The following is a 16781-nucleotide window of genomic DNA, read 5'->3' on the forward strand; positions in this document are numbered from 1 at the left end:
ATTCTAATTAATGTCATTTTTAACCTTGCCTGAAAATTGCTTAAAAAAACACCTACAAGTGGATTAACTCATTGAGCGCTATTGACAACGATAGACGTCAATCCGTTTTGAATTAAAAGATTAATTAGTTACATTAATTACAGATCTTAATCTGATTTTAAAACTCGTTCTTTACAATTGAATGGACGTCTGTCGCCGTCTAAAAAATACAAAACATTGTATTAGGCAAACATTAAAAACATTTAATGTTTCAGTGTGATTATTTTTGTTAGATTTGCTCGAATTTTAATGACCTTTGCTCAAAGTAGGTCACTCCCAAATTGAGAAAAATTCGTTATAACGCAACAAACAAATGTCGCACTGCTCCTCCCGTGCTTGCGTGTGTACTTTTCCTTTTTTGTGCTGAGCGTTATCTTTTTGGTAGTTGAGGCGTTTTCACAACAAGCCGACTGTTTTGTTGTTTTACGTAACTTCAAGTCGGCCAGCTCTCCGATTTACCGTCAATGCCCGCCCTTTTTACAGGATGCGCCATATTTGGAAAATGACGTACTGGGGATCCCGTCGCGGAATCTTCCATTCCTTGAAAGCGGGAGGTCTGCGAGCGTTAAAATGTTGCTTTTTGAGCGGAATTTCGCTTGTATTTGTTTTGAACCTCGATTATTTTGTGTGTTTTAAGCGTTTTAAGACGTTGCGCGGATTGCTAGCTTGTGTTTTTTTCTTCCGCGTTTGTTCTTTTGCCACTCTAGGTGTCCCCCGCCCACACGACGTCATTGGTGAGCCCCGTCTCAGCCTATAAAATGGCCGCCAGCAGTGTGAGTCGCCAGTTTACTCTGACTTAACCTCAAGAAGCAACACAACTACCGAGCTTTCAGGACTTCAAGCTTACCTTTTTTTCCCCCTCCCACACACAAAGCGCTCAAGGGATCTCCTAACCTTTTATCGGGCATATTCGGAACTTCCCTCGGTGCTTGTGGAGCGATGATGTTCAACGTGTTCAACCCGGAATGCGACTCCTCCTCCCGGTGTAGCACAGCGTCTCCGGCCGCTGACAGCTCCAGCAATTTGGGCTACTACCAAGCGTCTCCAGCCGGTTCTTATTCCAGTTTGGGCTCACCACAATCTCAGGTAAGGTTTTTGCATGCTAAAGTATAGAAATATTAGTTAAAATGTAGAACAGATACGCAGTTGGGCTGATGCAAACGATTGTTTTATACTGTATGTGTTTACGATATTTAGTGTTATACTCTGGGATCATTTTAGCAAAAAATGTGCATTGGAGCAAACATTTATGTGATGAAAACAGTAGGTTTTCAAATATTATATAGCAATACCAATATAAAAGGTATGGTATAATCAAATTTTCATTCATTGCAAAGATAACCCGCTGCTTTCATCAAAAAACTATTTTTAAACAATAATAAAAAAAAATGATAGTCATTTATTATATATATATATGACAAATAAATGTAAAAAAATTAAAAATTGAATTTTCTAATTGTTGAATATTGATTTTTTTTTTTAAATTACCATTTTAATTTTTAAAAAATTTAAACAATATATTGTACGTAAATTAAAAATGATGAATACATAAGTTATAAAAAAATATTGTTTTTTAAGTTTGCTATTCTAATGAAAAAATTAAGAAAATATTGTACGTAAATAAAAAATGCAAAACAATTTTTTAAATCTAAATATTGATTTTAAAAAAAAATGTTATTTAGTCGACTATTTTAATTAAATGTAAGAAAATAAACAAAATATGTTATATGTAAGTTAAAAAATACATAAATTACAAAAAACTAAAAATTTTAAGTTATTTACTATTTTAATGAAACATTAAGAAAAAATTGTACATAAATTAAAAATGGAAAGCACATAAATTACAAAAATTAAATATTGAAAAAATTATTTACTATTTGAATGAAAAAATTAAGAAAAACATAAGATTGTACATAAATTAAAAATGTGAAATACATAAATTACCGAAACAAAAATTAAACTAAATATTGAATTTTTAAAAAGTTATTTATAATTTTAATGAAAAAATCAAGAAAATAAATGTAAAATACTTTTTTTGTTCATTAAAGCAGTTTAAATATTTGAAAATAAAATTTTTAAAAAATCTATTTACTCAAATAAAAAGAAAAAAAAAACATTCATTAAGAGAATCATTTGCAATTTCATGCTGTTTTTCAGTCCATCAAATGATTTGGACGTTTATTGCCGTCAATGGCGCTCAAACATGATCATCAATTCCAATAAATATGCTGACATTTTTTTTGCCTCCGCTTGCAGGATTTCACCGATTTGACCGTTTCAAGTGCCTCTTTCGTCCCCACGGTGACGGCCATCTCAACCAGCCCCGACCTGCAGTGGATGGTCCAACCGCTGGTCTCCTCGGTGGCCCCCTCGCACCGGGCGCACCCCTACGTCTCCAGGCCCAGCCCGGCGTACCCCAGGGCGACCCCGAAAGTCTCGGCGTCCCGCCCTCACAGCAACAGGAGAGGCAGAACCGAACAGGTGAATATCTCGATTTCCGCCTACGTCGAAGCACGCTTTTTTTCCTCCAATCGCGCATCTTAAAATTGGCTTTATTTTTGCAGATTTCACCCGAAGAGGAAGCAAAGAGGAAAATTCGCAGGGAGAGGAACAAGCAAGCGGCCGCTAAATGTCGCAACAGGAGGCGCGAGCTGACCGACACGCTCCAAGCTGTAAGTATCCCACTACATTTCGACTATACTGAAACCTTGACTTGTGAGTTTTTTTGTTTTTTTTTTGTTGCGAGAAGAAACATTGCGAAACAAGCGACTCCCAGACGCAAATCTGACGCTAGTAAAGATGTCACTCATTAAGCCACACCTTTTAAAAACAGTGCAGTTCAAAATACTAACTTTGACAGCATTAATTTATATTTTTATTAGTATTGCACTGAATGACTATGGTTCAGTGCCATTGACAGCGATAGACGTCCAAACCCTGTGGACTAGGAGGGCTAGCAGCGATCATTCCAGAGTTTGAGTTAACTCAAGCTTTAACTCTGACTGGATTACACTATTTAAAATTATCTGGACAAAAAATGATCTGACACACTCTGAAAGTTAAATATTTAATCTTCTGAGTTAAAGCTTTAACTCAGACTGCTTTAACTTTGATGTGATACACTGCCAAAGCCGAGTTGAAACTTTAATTCAGACTTATATAAACCAGATTTATTTCTTAATGTTGTCCTGACAAAAAAACTGATTTAATACACTCTGAAAGTTAAATATTTAACTTTAATCTCCTGAGTTGAAGCTATAAATCGGACTGCTTTAACTGCTTGATACACTGTCAAAGCCTGAGTTAAAGCTTTAACTCTGAGTTATTTAACTAAGATAATGTGAAAGCTTTAGAAAGCATTTAAAAAAAAAAATCCTGATCAAAAACTGATTTGTACACTATCAAAATCTGAGTTAAAGCTATACCTCAGACTGTCAAAGCCTGAGTTAAAGCTTTAACTCTGAGTTATTTAACTTCGATAATGTTCGCACTATAGAAAACTAATTTATTCCTTCATGTTGTCCTGACAAAAATAATTTGATGCAATGCCACAACCCGATTTAAAGCTTTAACTTGGACTGCTTTGACTTTGATTTGATCCTCTGTCAAAGCCCGAGTTGAGGCTTTAACTCTGAGTTAAATTTTGATAATGTTAGAGCTATAAAAACAGATTTATTGCTTCATGTTGTCCTGACGAAAATTGCTGTGATACGCTCTCAAAACCTGAGTTAAAGCTTTAACTCAGTTATTTAAGCTTTAACTCGGACCGCTTTAACTTTGAAATCACTATATGACACTTTTTAAAACTTTAAAACACTAGTGAATCAAGTTACGAGCTTGAATTGAACTCATAAGTCAAGGTGTACTACTTTTCATTGGCAAGAACATTACTGACGTCTCGTCTTAAATCATCAGGAAACCGATCAGCTGGAGGACGAAAAATCCAAACTTCAGAACGATATCGCCAACCTTCTCAAGGAGAAGGAACGCCTGGAGTTCATCCTGGCGGCCCACCGACCCGCCTGCAAAGTCCCCTGCGAGCAGGACGCGGAATTCCCGCCGCTGTCCGTCTCCCCGTCCCGTCCCGTAGTCTCCTCCGACTCCATCTTCTCCACCGGCACCGTCAAACTGAGCGACCTGGACTCGTCGGTTCTAGACGAGTCTTTGGACCTCTTGGCCAAAACGGAGATGGAGCGCTCGGTGCCAGAAGCGGACTTATCAGCCTCGCTTTGCAGCGCTCAGGACTGGGAGCAGCTGCACCCGTCTGTGACCAGCGGCGACTTCGAACCGCCGCTGTGCACCCCGGTGGTGACCTGCACGCCCGCCGCAACCTTCACGTCCTCGTTCGTCTTCACCTTCCCCGAAGCCGAAACTTTCCCCGGATGTGCCGCCGCGCACCGGCGGGGAAGCAGCGGAAACGAGCAGTCATCCGATTCGCTCAATTCGCCAACGCTGCTGGCCCTTTAAGACTCTTTTTACAGACCTAGCTTGACTTTCACGCAGGGCTACGGACACTTACTTACATTGTAGCATGTTTCAACTAATACCACCAAGTAATCTAAGAGTTCTTAATTCTTTAAACGGTGCTACATAACCCCGAGTCGTCGTAGTGTTTATGTTCATGTTTAGGAGCAATATGGGGGTAAAAAAAACTGACTTCAACCTTCAGTCTGGGAGGTCTGTCCTTAACTGAGCGGCAGCCGACGAGTTAACTTTATAACACGTATTAGTTTTCTGTGAAAACATGTCTTTTTTTTTTTTTTCTGGAATTAATTTATGAGATTTTGACTTTATTTTTTTACAAGAGAAGCAAACAAAGCAAGTCAGTGTGAATGTTTGTGCAGTCTATATATATTGATGGAAATAAAATGTTAGCGATATTTCAATTGAAACACTTGTCTGATGGTGTTTGTACATGGAGGTGCTATCATACTTTTTTTTTTCTTTACCCAAATGTTTTCTTTAAAGGTATTTTTTGCCATTTTATAGTTTTTTTGTAATTAAAAATAGCTATTGATGTAACATTAATGAATCATGAATACTCACAATTTAATTACATTTGAAATATTTGACATAATATATTTTTTTACCCAACAGTATTATTATTTTAATTTTCAGGATTCATTTTTTAATGAAAAAAATATTTTTGTAAAAAAATTATAAACTTGAAATAAACACAAATTAAAAATAATCACAAATTTTAACACATTATTTCATGCCTTACAATATATATTTTTAAATAATTAATACATTTCAGGCTAACACTTGGTAACTTTTCAGTTTTGGTTGATTTTAGCGATACCGGTGGACAAAAGCGGTACAGTTTTGCCTTGAGGACTGCGTTTCCCATGACTACCAGCGCACACCCGCACATTGTCTTAAAATCCTTAATCAAATATCAATCTTCCGGTCGTCTGCAGATGGATTAAACATTTCTGTCTCCAGCGTCTCTGTGAACAATAATAAGGTAATGAATCCAGTTGTGGCTAAACAATAACATATGACAGTTAGCAAACGTGTGGCTAACCACCCCACCTCAACTTGTCAGCACTGACGAGTTCGGTTGTGTACGGGGGGATCACGCCAGCGAGTGAAAGCCAGGCCAATGTTTATTCTGTATATCCTGGAAGACTCCTTTTTTTCTCCTCAGACAAAACTTTTTGTCCCTTTTGTCACTCTGCCATCTTTGCAGAATTGGCGCGAAAGCGCTAGCATCGACTTCCGTCTGTATAATGAATAAAGCAGTAAGCCCATTTGTAGATTTTTTTTTTGTGGCAGGGTTCCTGCCACCTTCCTATACGTTAATTAGTGCAGCTGAAAGTGATACAGACCCCCTCAAGATATAAAATATGTCATTCAGCTAGGTGTTAGTTGGCATATTATCACAAATGTTATGAAATTATTTTATAAAGGTTGAAAAGTTACCTAGTGTTGGTTTAACACATATACCGTATCTCTAAATTCATTTTAAAATATAGATTTTTAAAAATTATTTCACATTTACTGTATCTTTAATGATATTTATTTGATATTTATCAAATCCAAGGCAAATATGAACATATGCAATCATAAAAAGCCTTCTAATGTCACAACAAACAGTTCAAATGCTCTCAAAAGTCTCGTCAAAGCTTTTAAAAAACACCCCATTAAAAATAGTTTCCGTTTAAAAGATGTTATTCAAAGAATGACAACGTCTGTTGGAGATTTCCAGTATTTTCCAGGCGCTTTTCATGTTCCATCTGTTACCAAGGTTAACTATGCCACAAGTCACAAACCTCTGACGTCAGTCTTTTTTTTCTCCCCGCAAACTTCGCGCGGCATGATGACGTCAAACTTCCATGCCCAAATGTAGAATGTAGCTAGTCACTTACTAGCTTTGAAAATACAGCAACTGTGGCGTTAAAACACACGCAAACGCGTTTATTTAGACTTTTTGGGGGCTCGCTTATGTTGCGAACTTGAATTAAATCCAAGTGAAAATTAAAAGGTGGCAATTAATCGTCTTTTGAAGAGTCGTTTGTGGCTGGTTATGCAACCGGGAGGATCCGAAAGCGACGTCGAAAGAGTCCCGACCACTGAGGAGAAGAGACCCAAAACCATCACTGGAAATGGTCTTTTTTGTCGTAAACATACCCAAAAGTTGCCTAATAATGTTTTATAAGAAATATTGCTAAATTGTGTAACTGCATGCAGCTTCAATGTTGCTGTTTGCAAGGGATTCAAGTGTTTTAGAACTTAAATTTACCACCTAATAGTGTTTTATGTTCATTTATAAGTATAGATTATTGTTCCCCATCATTTATTTGACTCTAAGTGAGAAAAACGATGTGTGACAGGATGACAGCTTTTCAAGAGTGTTCAACTAACAGAAAGAATCAACATTTCTGGTGAGTATGATGGATTTTGATTGTGTTTTGGGTTGTTTTGGTAGATAAAATCTGATTGTCAACTGCTTGAGATCATTGCATAGTTTTGGCAAGTGTTGATAGTAATTAATCTATTACGCTAATAGTTTTAGTTAGGGGTGCAGCTATCGATTATTTTAGTTGTCGAATATCAACTAGTTAGTTCGAATAATCGAGTAATTGGATTAGGAACATTTAATCTGTTGCAGAATAAATTTCACATGTAAAGCAATGCATGCTAAGACTGCACTTTCATAAGAGCATTAAATGCGAACACAAAATTTCCGATTGTTGCTTCACAGTATGCAGAATTTCCCTTTCAGTTACAAATAAATTAAAATACTCCAATTTAGTCACAAATGGTATTAAATAAATGAGGATCTAAGTACAATAAAAGAACAATAGGCTAACTTGCATAGCAAAAATCTGCTAGCTTAAACGCTATAAAATGTTTTTTTTTTTTTTTTAAATACTCTTAACAAATCGTTCAAACACATGTTCCCACAAAAACAGCTTAATAGACCCATAAATTAAATTACGAATGCATAAAAAAACATTAGCATATGTTGGTCTTAACAGGGAGCAGCTGGATTCAGCCATGTGAAATGAGTTATGTCATATTCATTGTTGCCACGAGAAAGCAGTGTATCTACCCAAATCAATAAAACTAAATGCAAACACTTTCAAAACAAACCATTACAGCGCCGCTTTAATTAAACGAGTACGCGAAGCAGCAAAATTTAATTCAAAGTTTTTTTCTAATCGAATTATTCGATTTAATTGTTGCAGCACTAATTTTTGGGTTATTTTGGTAGATAAAAATTAATTGTATACTGCTTTAGATCATCATGGCATAGTTTTGCCAAGTATTGATGGACAGTAATTTATCTATCAGTTTAATAGTCTTAGTCTTTTGGGCGAAATACTTATTGTACTGTTATACAGGTTGTCCTCAGGTTACGAACGAGTTCCGTTCCTATGCTGGTGACGTAACCTGAATTTCCGCGTAATTAACTTGTTAAGTACCTCTAGATATCCTCCTAAATAACTATCCAAAAACATAAATTTTACGTAATATTACATTTAAAATGGCAAAAAAAATGGCGGTGACGTAACCCGAATTTGTGCGTAAATCGGAATGTAACCTCCAAAAAGTTCAAAAGTATTGTACTGTGATCCCTCCCTCCCTGCCACAAATGGTGAAAACTGTGAAATAGCACCGACCCCAGAAAAATAAATAGAAATACATTTTTTGGGGGGAGGGGGGGGGGTCTTTTTACATTTTTTATGTGTGTGTGTGTTCAGTGTATTCATTCAGATTCAGCATTGAAAAGAGATACATAAAAGAAATGTTTTTTCACTTTTTCCCAAAAGCATAATAAAAAACTTTTGTATATGTATATATATATTATAATAATAGTATTTAAGCACTTCAAATGTGATACTGTTAATAGGGTTTAAACATGTTACTGTCCCACCAAATTATTTTTAAACAAGAATAAAGTAGAAAAATTATTGTCTTTATTAAATGGTTCATTGAGTGAGTCCACTCAAATCCTCTCAAGCTGCTCACTTACACACAATGAGTTGCCACAGCAACTGTTGAACAAGTTAAAGGATTATTGTCACATGCGGCGCTTTAAAGTTTCGGCTTCCAAGCATCAGTTACAAGTAGGGCTGCAGCTATCGAATATTTTAGTAGTCAATTAATCGATGGACTAGATAGTTCGAATAATTGAGTAATCGGATAAGGAACATGAAAAATTAAAATACCTGAGCTGAGCCTCAAACGGTATACAGTATATATATTTTTTTTGTAATGAGGATTCATGTACGACAAAAGAACAATTGGCTAACTTACATAGAAAAAGTCCGCCTGCTTAAATGCTATAAAATGCTTTTTTTTTTTTTTTTTTTTTCTTACAATGCTCTTAACAAATGGTTCGGAGACATATTCCCACAAAAAACGGCTAAATATACCTACAAACTAAATTATGAATGCCTTAAAAAACATTAGCTCAAAGAAAAACTTACTTACTTACTTACCAACTTACGTTGGTCTTAACAGGGAGCAGTTTGATTCAGCCATGTGAAAAGAGGCAGACCAGAGGGCATTGTATCCACGCCTCTTTAATTAAACGAATACTCGAAGCAACAAAATTTAATTTGAATATTTTTTTCTCATCGAATACTCGAGTTAAGCGATTAATCGTTGCAACACTAGTGACAAGATTAAACCTTAATGTCTATCAGTTAATAAGCATCTCCAGTGCACTACCTGACCAACAAAGAGCACCAGGAGGGAGAGTGAGACTACGTGATTGGCTAAGAACTTCTCATCTGTATTTATTTACTTATTTTTTAACTGGGAAAAAATCTGCGATGGACTGAGGACACAAAGTTTGAAGCACGAAGTAGCGGAGGATCATTGTATTTTGTTTATTGTTGGAGGATGGCAGCGTTGGGTCTGGCTTGACTATCGCCTTGTATGACTGAGGAGAAGACACAGATGTCTGACATGGATAAAAGTTAGGTGTGCTCTGGTTTGGCCCACATCAGGCTGTAAGTTGTGTCCGCTAATATATGTTGTTGTATGCATTTGTAATTAAGTTCAGAGTTACAGTTTGTGGAGTTACATGTGAGCGATTTTCTATGACGATTGTAAATGCGTTAGCATCCGTAGCATTTAAGCTAGCAGACTTTTGTTAGGCAAATTAGGCTATTTTAATTCTACTAAATTTACATATTGATCAGACGTTCAAACACCAATTGTTTTGTGTCGTGTTTTATTGTGAAAGCATCACTAGGTAACTTTTCAATCTTCATAAAATATTTTTATAACATTTGTGATGATATGTCAAACGACACCTAGTTGAATGACACCTCTTTTATATCTTGAGGGGGGTCTGTATCGCTTTCACTGGCATTAATTAACTTTGAGGAGGGTGGCAGGAACCCTGCCATACAAAAAAAACTACAAATGTGCTGACAGCTTTATTCATTATAAAGACGGAAGTCAATGCTAACGCTTTTGTGCGAATTCTGCAAAGATGGCAGAGCAACAAAGAGACAAAAAGTTTTGTCTGAGGAGAAAAAGGAGGCTACCAGGATATACAGAATAAACCGAGAGCTTAGCCTCACGGTTGCTAACCGTCATAAGCTATTGTTTAGCCACAAGTGGATTCATTACCTTATTACTATTCATTGTTCACACAGCCGCTGGGAACAGAAATGTTGTTTAATCCATCTGCAGGCGACCGGAAGATCGATTTTTGATTCATTAATGATTTTAGGACACTGTGAGGGTGTGCGCTGGTCCTCATGGGAAACGCAGTGTTCTTAAAGGCAAGACACTACCTTTTTTGTCCACCGGCGTCGCTGAAATCAACCAAAACTGAAAAGCTACCAAGTGTCGCTTTAAATTTATGATTATTATTTTTTAAATACTGTAAGGTATGAAACAATGTGCTAAATTGATAATTTTTTAAAATTTATTTTTATGTTTATTTCAATGTTTAAATTTTTTATAAGTAACTTCAATTATAACAAGTTTATCAATTTAAAAATATTTTATACTTTCCCCATTCCCTGTTCATTAAAAAGACAGATTTCGATGCAAATGCTTTCGCGGAATTCTGCAAAGATGGCAGAGCAAGGATATACATAATAAACATTGGCCCCGCTTTCACTTGCTGCCATGATGCCCACCCACCGAACTCGTCAGCACTGACCAGTTTGTTTGGGGGTTAGTAACACTAAGCCACACGGTTGCTAAAAGTCATATTCTATTGTTTAGCCACTACTGGATTCATTGCCTGATTGCTTTTCATCCTTAACACAGTCGCTGGAAACAGAAATATTGTTTAATCCATCTGCAGGCGACTGAGAGATTGATGTTTTGATTTATTGATGATTTTACAACACTGTGCGGGTGTGCGCTGTAGGGCTGCAGCTATCGAATACTTTAGTAGTCGATTAATAGATGGACTAGTTAGTTCAAATAGTCGAGTAATCGGATCAGGAACATGAAAAATTAAAATACCTGAGCTGAGCCTCAAACGGTATAATTTTAAAAAAAATAAATGAGGCCCTATGTACAACAAAACAGAAATTGGCTAATTTACATAGAAAAAGACCGCTAGCATAAATGCTATAAAATGCTAAAGTTTTTTTTTTTTTACAATGCTCTTAACAAATGGGTCAGACACATTCCCACAAAAAAACGACTAAATATACCTATAAACTAAATTATGAATGCATTGAAAAACATGAGCTCAAAGAAAAACGTAGCTTACGTTGGTCTTAACAGGGAGCAGTTGGATTCAGCCATGTGAACAGAGGCAGACCAGAGGGCAGTGTATCCACCCTAATCAATAAAACGAAATGCAAAGACTTTCAAAATAAACCATTAAAACGCCACTTTAATTAAACGAATACTCGAAGCAACAATTTTTTTTTTCTAATCGAGTACTCGAGTAGTGCTGCAACGATTAATCGATTAACTCGAGTATTCGATTAGAAGAAAAATATTCGAATTAAATTTTGCTGCTTCGAGTATTCGTTTAATTAAAGTGACGTTGTAATGTTTTATTTTGAAAGTGTTTATTTAGTTTTATTGATTTGGGTGGATACACTGCCTTCTAGTCTGCCTCAATTCACATGGCTGAATCCAGGTGCTCCCTGTTGAGACCAACATAAGCTAAATTTTGTTTGAGCTAATGTGTTTTTTCTTAATGCATTTGAATTTAGTTTAAAAGTCTATTTCGCCTATTTTTGTGGGAATATGTGTCTGAACCATTTGCTAAGAGCATTGTAAAGAAGTTTAAACTAACGGACTTTTGCCATGTATGTTAGCCAATTGTTCTTTTTGTTGTACATAGGTCCTCATCTATTTATTTTTTTGTACCGTTTGAGGCTCAGCTCAGGTAATTTTTCATGTTCCTTATCGATTATTCGAACTCATGGTTTATCGATTAATCGACTAAAATAATCGATAGCTGCTGCCCTATACTCGAGTTAATCGATTAATCGTTGCAGCACTAGTGCGCTGGTTCTCATTGGAAACGCAGTCTTGCTTTAGGCAAACACTACCGCTTTTGTCCAGCCGCGTTGCTGAAATCGACCAAAACTTAAAAATTGATCACATTTTAAAACTGGAATCAAATTTTTCACTGATTACTAGCGTGTCTGGAACTTAAATTACTGTTCACTTTCGTGTCCTAATTTATGTCGTGTTCTACTTGCGCAAGTATTAATCCTCCCCGCCCTTCCTTTTGTGTCATTATCATTTATTCACTCTCATGTCATGTTTTTTTTTTGCAATAAAAGTGCAGCTCAATGGCAACTTGCCTAATAAGGGCGTGCGTGTGTCAGGAATGTTATCGCCATCACACGCCCAGCTATTGTTCCGGCGTCGTCGTTTGTGGAAATTTCCACAAATCAGACGTCGTCTTAGCGTCTATTAATACATCCCGGTGAGGACGGAGGGGCTACGGTGGCAGAAATAGCAGGTGCCACTTCGGAATTTTTGATTTTTTTTTTTTTCTTTTTTTCACGACGGCGGTAAAATTAGACAGCCGTGACGCCGAAACGCGTCGGCTCGGGGGAGGGAAGCCAGGTTGCGTGAGGTAGTCGGGGGTGATGATGTTGTCGTGAGGTAGACTCCAGTGCGAGGAGGATGAAGGTGATGATGAAACAGGCAGGTTGAGAATAGAGTAGAATAGATTAATAGAATAGAATAGAATACAAAGCCTTTATTATCAATGATTGTCAACAATTATTTTTAGAATTGCTTAATCAGGTGATTAGTTAAACGATTAATCAATGAATCGTAAAAATGTTAGTTTTTTTCAATTATCTTCACAATTTAACTACTTTTTCAGGCATGTGCCGGTATGATATTCTGACAGTATGATAACCTTCAGCCAAAATATGACAATAACATGTTATTGCAATGACAGCTCTAAAATGTGTTATTTTGATATATGTGGGTTTAAAAAAAAAAAAAAAAAAAAAATTTCCATTGAAAAGGATTTTTATAGTTCACAACATATTAGCAAATTGGAACATACAGTGGGGCAAATAAGTATTTAATCAACCACTAATTGTGCAAGTTCTCCCACTTGAAAATATTAGAGAGGCCTGTAATTGTCAACATGGGTAAACCTCAACCATGAGAGACAGAATGTGGGAAAAAACCCCAGAAAATCACATTGTCTGATTTTTAAAGAATTTATTTGCAAATCATGGTGGAAAATAAGTATTTGGTCAATACCAAAAGTTCATCTCAATACTTTGTTATGTACCCTTTGTTGGCAATAATGGAGGCCAAACTTTTTCTGTAACACTTCACAAGCTTTTCACACACTGTTGCTGGTATTTTGGCCCATTCCTCCATGCAGATCTCCTCTAGAGCAGTGATGTTTTGGGGCTGTCGTTGGGCAACACGGACTTTCAACTTCCTCCACAGATTTCTATGGGGTTGAAAATCTGGAGACCACTCCAGGACCTTGAAATGCTTCTTACAAAGCCACTCCTTTGTTGGTCTGGCGGTGTGTTTGGGATCATTGTCATGCTGGAAGACCCAGCCACGTCTCATCTTCAATGCCCTTGCTGATGGAAGGAGATTTTCACTCAAAATCTCTCGATACACGGCCCCATTCATTTTTTCCTTTACACAGATCAGTCGTCCTGGTCCCTTTGCAGAAAAAACAGCCCCAAAGCATGATTTTTCCACCCCCATGCTTCACAGTGGGTATGGTGCAATTCAGTATTCTTTTTCCTCCAAACAAGAGAACCTGTGTTTCTACCAAAAAGTTCTATTTTGGTTTCATCTGACCATAACACATTCTCCCAGTCCTCTTCTGGGATCAAATACTCTCTAGCGAACCGCAGACAGGCCTGGACGTGTACTGGCTTCAGCAGGGGGACATGTCTGGCAGTGCAGGATTTGAGTCCCTGGCGGCGCATTGTGTTGCTGATAGTAGTCTTTGTTACTGTGGTCCCAGCTCTCTGTAGGTTATTCACTAGGTCCCCCTGTGTGGTTCTGGGATTTTCGCTCACCGTTCTTGTTATCATTTTGACGCCACGGGGTGAGATCTTGCATGGAGCCCCAGATCGAGGGAGATTATCAGTGGTCTTGCATGACGTCCAAGATTTCAACATAACTTCTTATATTTTATTGATTATTGTTGTTTTCGTGTAATCTTCCAATGCGTTTCGAACAATAAAACCAATGTTGTGCAAATGAACGAAACCGATTTCCGATCACAAGATAATAATGATGAATCACGGTGAACACTACAGACGGAGACCGACATAGTAATTCAACTTTCCAGCAGCATGAGCGATTTTGCCAGAGAAGAAAATTCCTGGAGGGTTTGACTCTTACGAAAAGCGGCGTCACACCCTGACGCCGCTCGCTCTCAATCCTCCGGAAATTTGACACGCGGCCAAATTGTTCGCAGCTCAGAATGAAGAGTCAAAAGGTAACGTTTGACTTTGAAGGTTGAGACAGTTTCTCATCTCAATTAAAAATTGTTTGAAAATATTTTGCTTAAAAATCATTTTTAAAAATGATCGAAAAATTCCAATTTTTAATATCCCCCAAAATGATTTTTAAATTCCAGCTAAAAGATGGTATTTTTAAACGTATTTTGAAATTATTTTGTTTTAATTACTTAAGATTGTTGTACTTATTGTTTGCTTAAGTTTTTTATTTTAAAGTAATTTTACTTGAATGCTACTTTAAACATAAAGACAATTTTAAAGTTATTAATTTAAAAAAAATGCTTGAATTTATATTAAAAATAGAAAATATTTGGATCAAAAATAATTTTTAAAAATTAATCGTAAAATTCCAATTCAGACAAAATAACTTATTTTTAAAAAATCCCAAAATTATTTTTAAATATTATAAAATATAGATAAATAAAATAATTAACTATTATTATTGATAATAATACATAATGATAAGTAGTAATAACAAAAATATTTAATCCATAAAGGTATTTTGAAATAATTTTAACTATCATTGTTTCAATTTTTTTAAATTTTAAAGTAATTTCACTTAAATGCTACTTTAAATGTTTCGACCAATATAAAATTTTATATATATGTTTATTTTAAATGCTTGAATTCATCCTAATATTGTTTGAAAATATCTGGCTAAAAAAAAATATTTCTAACAATCGAAAAAACGTCCGTTAAAAAAATCTCCAAAAATTATTTTTTGATTCCAGCGGAAATATTTAACATTTTTGAAATTATTGTTTGTTTTAGGATATGTATATTTTTTTACATTTTGAGATTTATTTTAAAGTAATTTTACCTAAATGCTACTTTAAATATGAAGACGTATTAAATATTTTCAGAAAATATTTTAATAATTGAGAAATTGGGAAAAAATATATATTTTTAAATATTTCATTAAAAAAAAAAAAAATCTGAATACATTAAAAATATTTTTAAAACATTTCAAGGACCAGGTAAATATTTAAATTATTTAACTTATAAAAATATTTTGAAATTATTGTTTTAATTAAATTTGATTTTTAAACATTTTTTTTTACATTTTCTATATGTATTTTAAAGACATATGCTACTTTCAATATTAAGACTATTTCGAAATAAAATGCTTAAATTCATACTAAATATCCTTTGAAAATATTTCAAATAAAATAAAAAACAATAAAAATTAACAAATAAATTAACAATAAAAAGGGAAAACATTGAAATAAAATAAAGGAATACAAACAAAATATTTTAAACTATTTCAAGTGTCAGCTAATTTTGTTTTAATACTTCATTTTTCAAATTAATTAGAAATAATTGTAAATCAAATTAAAAAAAAAAAAACTTACTGTATCAATCTTAATGTTTTGTCATTTTTCTTTTCTTTTATAAATTTTTTGTATGAATCTTTTTTGTTTGGGCTCATTTGTAAATATTTCCCACATTTTACTCCCTTGGCTGCCATTGACAACACTAGACGTCCAATCCATCAGTAGTAGTGACGAATAGAGTCTTACTGCCATTTACAACGATAGACGTCCAATCCATTTTGACTGGGAGGGGCAAATGAACGTCATTAGACATCTATCGCCGTCGATGGCAGCCCAAGAGTCAAGTGTATTTTTATCCACGCGTTTGCTGACGTCAGATTTTTCCCTGAAAAATCATCTTGCCACGCTTGTTTTTTTTTTTTTTTTTTAAAAAGCCTCCTCTGAGATTTCTATTCTTAGTAAGCGTTTGACGCAACGAGCTGCGACACCGGAGGGATTTCTCCGTCCAATAATTGGCGTTCTCGCGCCAGACTCGCCACTCGGTATCCCCGCCTCGGTGGGCCGCATGGCTGGAGTGAAGAGCGAGAGAGGAGGTCTCCTTGGAAACTGCACGCTTTTTATGTAAGCGGCTAATCCGCCAGAAATAACACTGCGGTTTGAAATACCTGGCGTTTCTTTAAAATGGCCGTTGTGAGGTCAGTTGAGTCATTTGAGATGATTGGGTCAATGACACTGATTAGGTTAATGTTTAACAGTTTTTTTTTTTTATATATACTCCCACGCACACAGTTGCACTGACCTAATAAAACTTTACCCCACCCCCCACTCCCCCCCCCCCCCCCCAAAAAAAAAATAATTGGAAGGTAGCACAGGAGTTCATTGAGGGTAAACACATGATATTACAAAAATACAGAAAACAAAATAATAATTTAGCTGCAATAAAATTTAAGCTATAAGTGATTTTATTTTTCATTTAAATACGTTGATGTGTTTAAAAAAATTAATTAAATTTGCTAAAACTGAGGTTGGGACTTAAAAAATAATTAATTCGCGA

The 16781-nt window shown here is 35.6% G+C and overlaps 1 protein-coding gene across 1 annotated transcript; it reads left to right on the forward strand.

Annotated features, from left to right (window-relative positions):
* The first annotated feature begins 809 nt into the window (after window positions 1-809).
* On the forward strand, window positions 810-4931 carry LOC130907946 (protein c-Fos-like). The gene is made up of 4 exons (XM_057823502.1): window positions 810-1125; window positions 2296-2520; window positions 2604-2711; window positions 3955-4931. The coding sequence occupies exons 1-4, from the start codon at window positions 979-981 to the stop codon at window positions 4504-4506; spliced, it is 1032 nt and encodes a 343-aa protein (XP_057679485.1). The 5' UTR covers window positions 810-978; the 3' UTR covers window positions 4507-4931.
* The last annotated feature ends 11850 nt before the right edge of the window (window positions 4932-16781 follow it).

This window comes from Corythoichthys intestinalis, chromosome 19 (genome assembly GCF_030265065.1).
Source record: "Corythoichthys intestinalis isolate RoL2023-P3 chromosome 19, ASM3026506v1, whole genome shotgun sequence".
In the NCBI taxonomy this organism is placed as follows: domain Eukaryota; kingdom Metazoa; phylum Chordata; class Actinopteri; order Syngnathiformes; family Syngnathidae; genus Corythoichthys; species Corythoichthys intestinalis.

Coding starts and splice junctions, on each gene's coding strand:
- LOC130907946 (XM_057823502.1), top strand. CDS start 979: ATGATGTTCAACGTGTTCAACCCGGAATGCGACTCCTCCTCCCGGTGT. Junction 1,126..2,295: donor TGGGCTCACCACAATCTCAG/GTAAGGTTTTTG, acceptor CTCCGCTTGCAG/GATTTCACCGATTTGACCGT. Junction 2,521..2,603: donor GGAGAGGCAGAACCGAACAG/GTGAATATCTCG, acceptor TTATTTTTGCAG/ATTTCACCCGAAGAGGAAGC.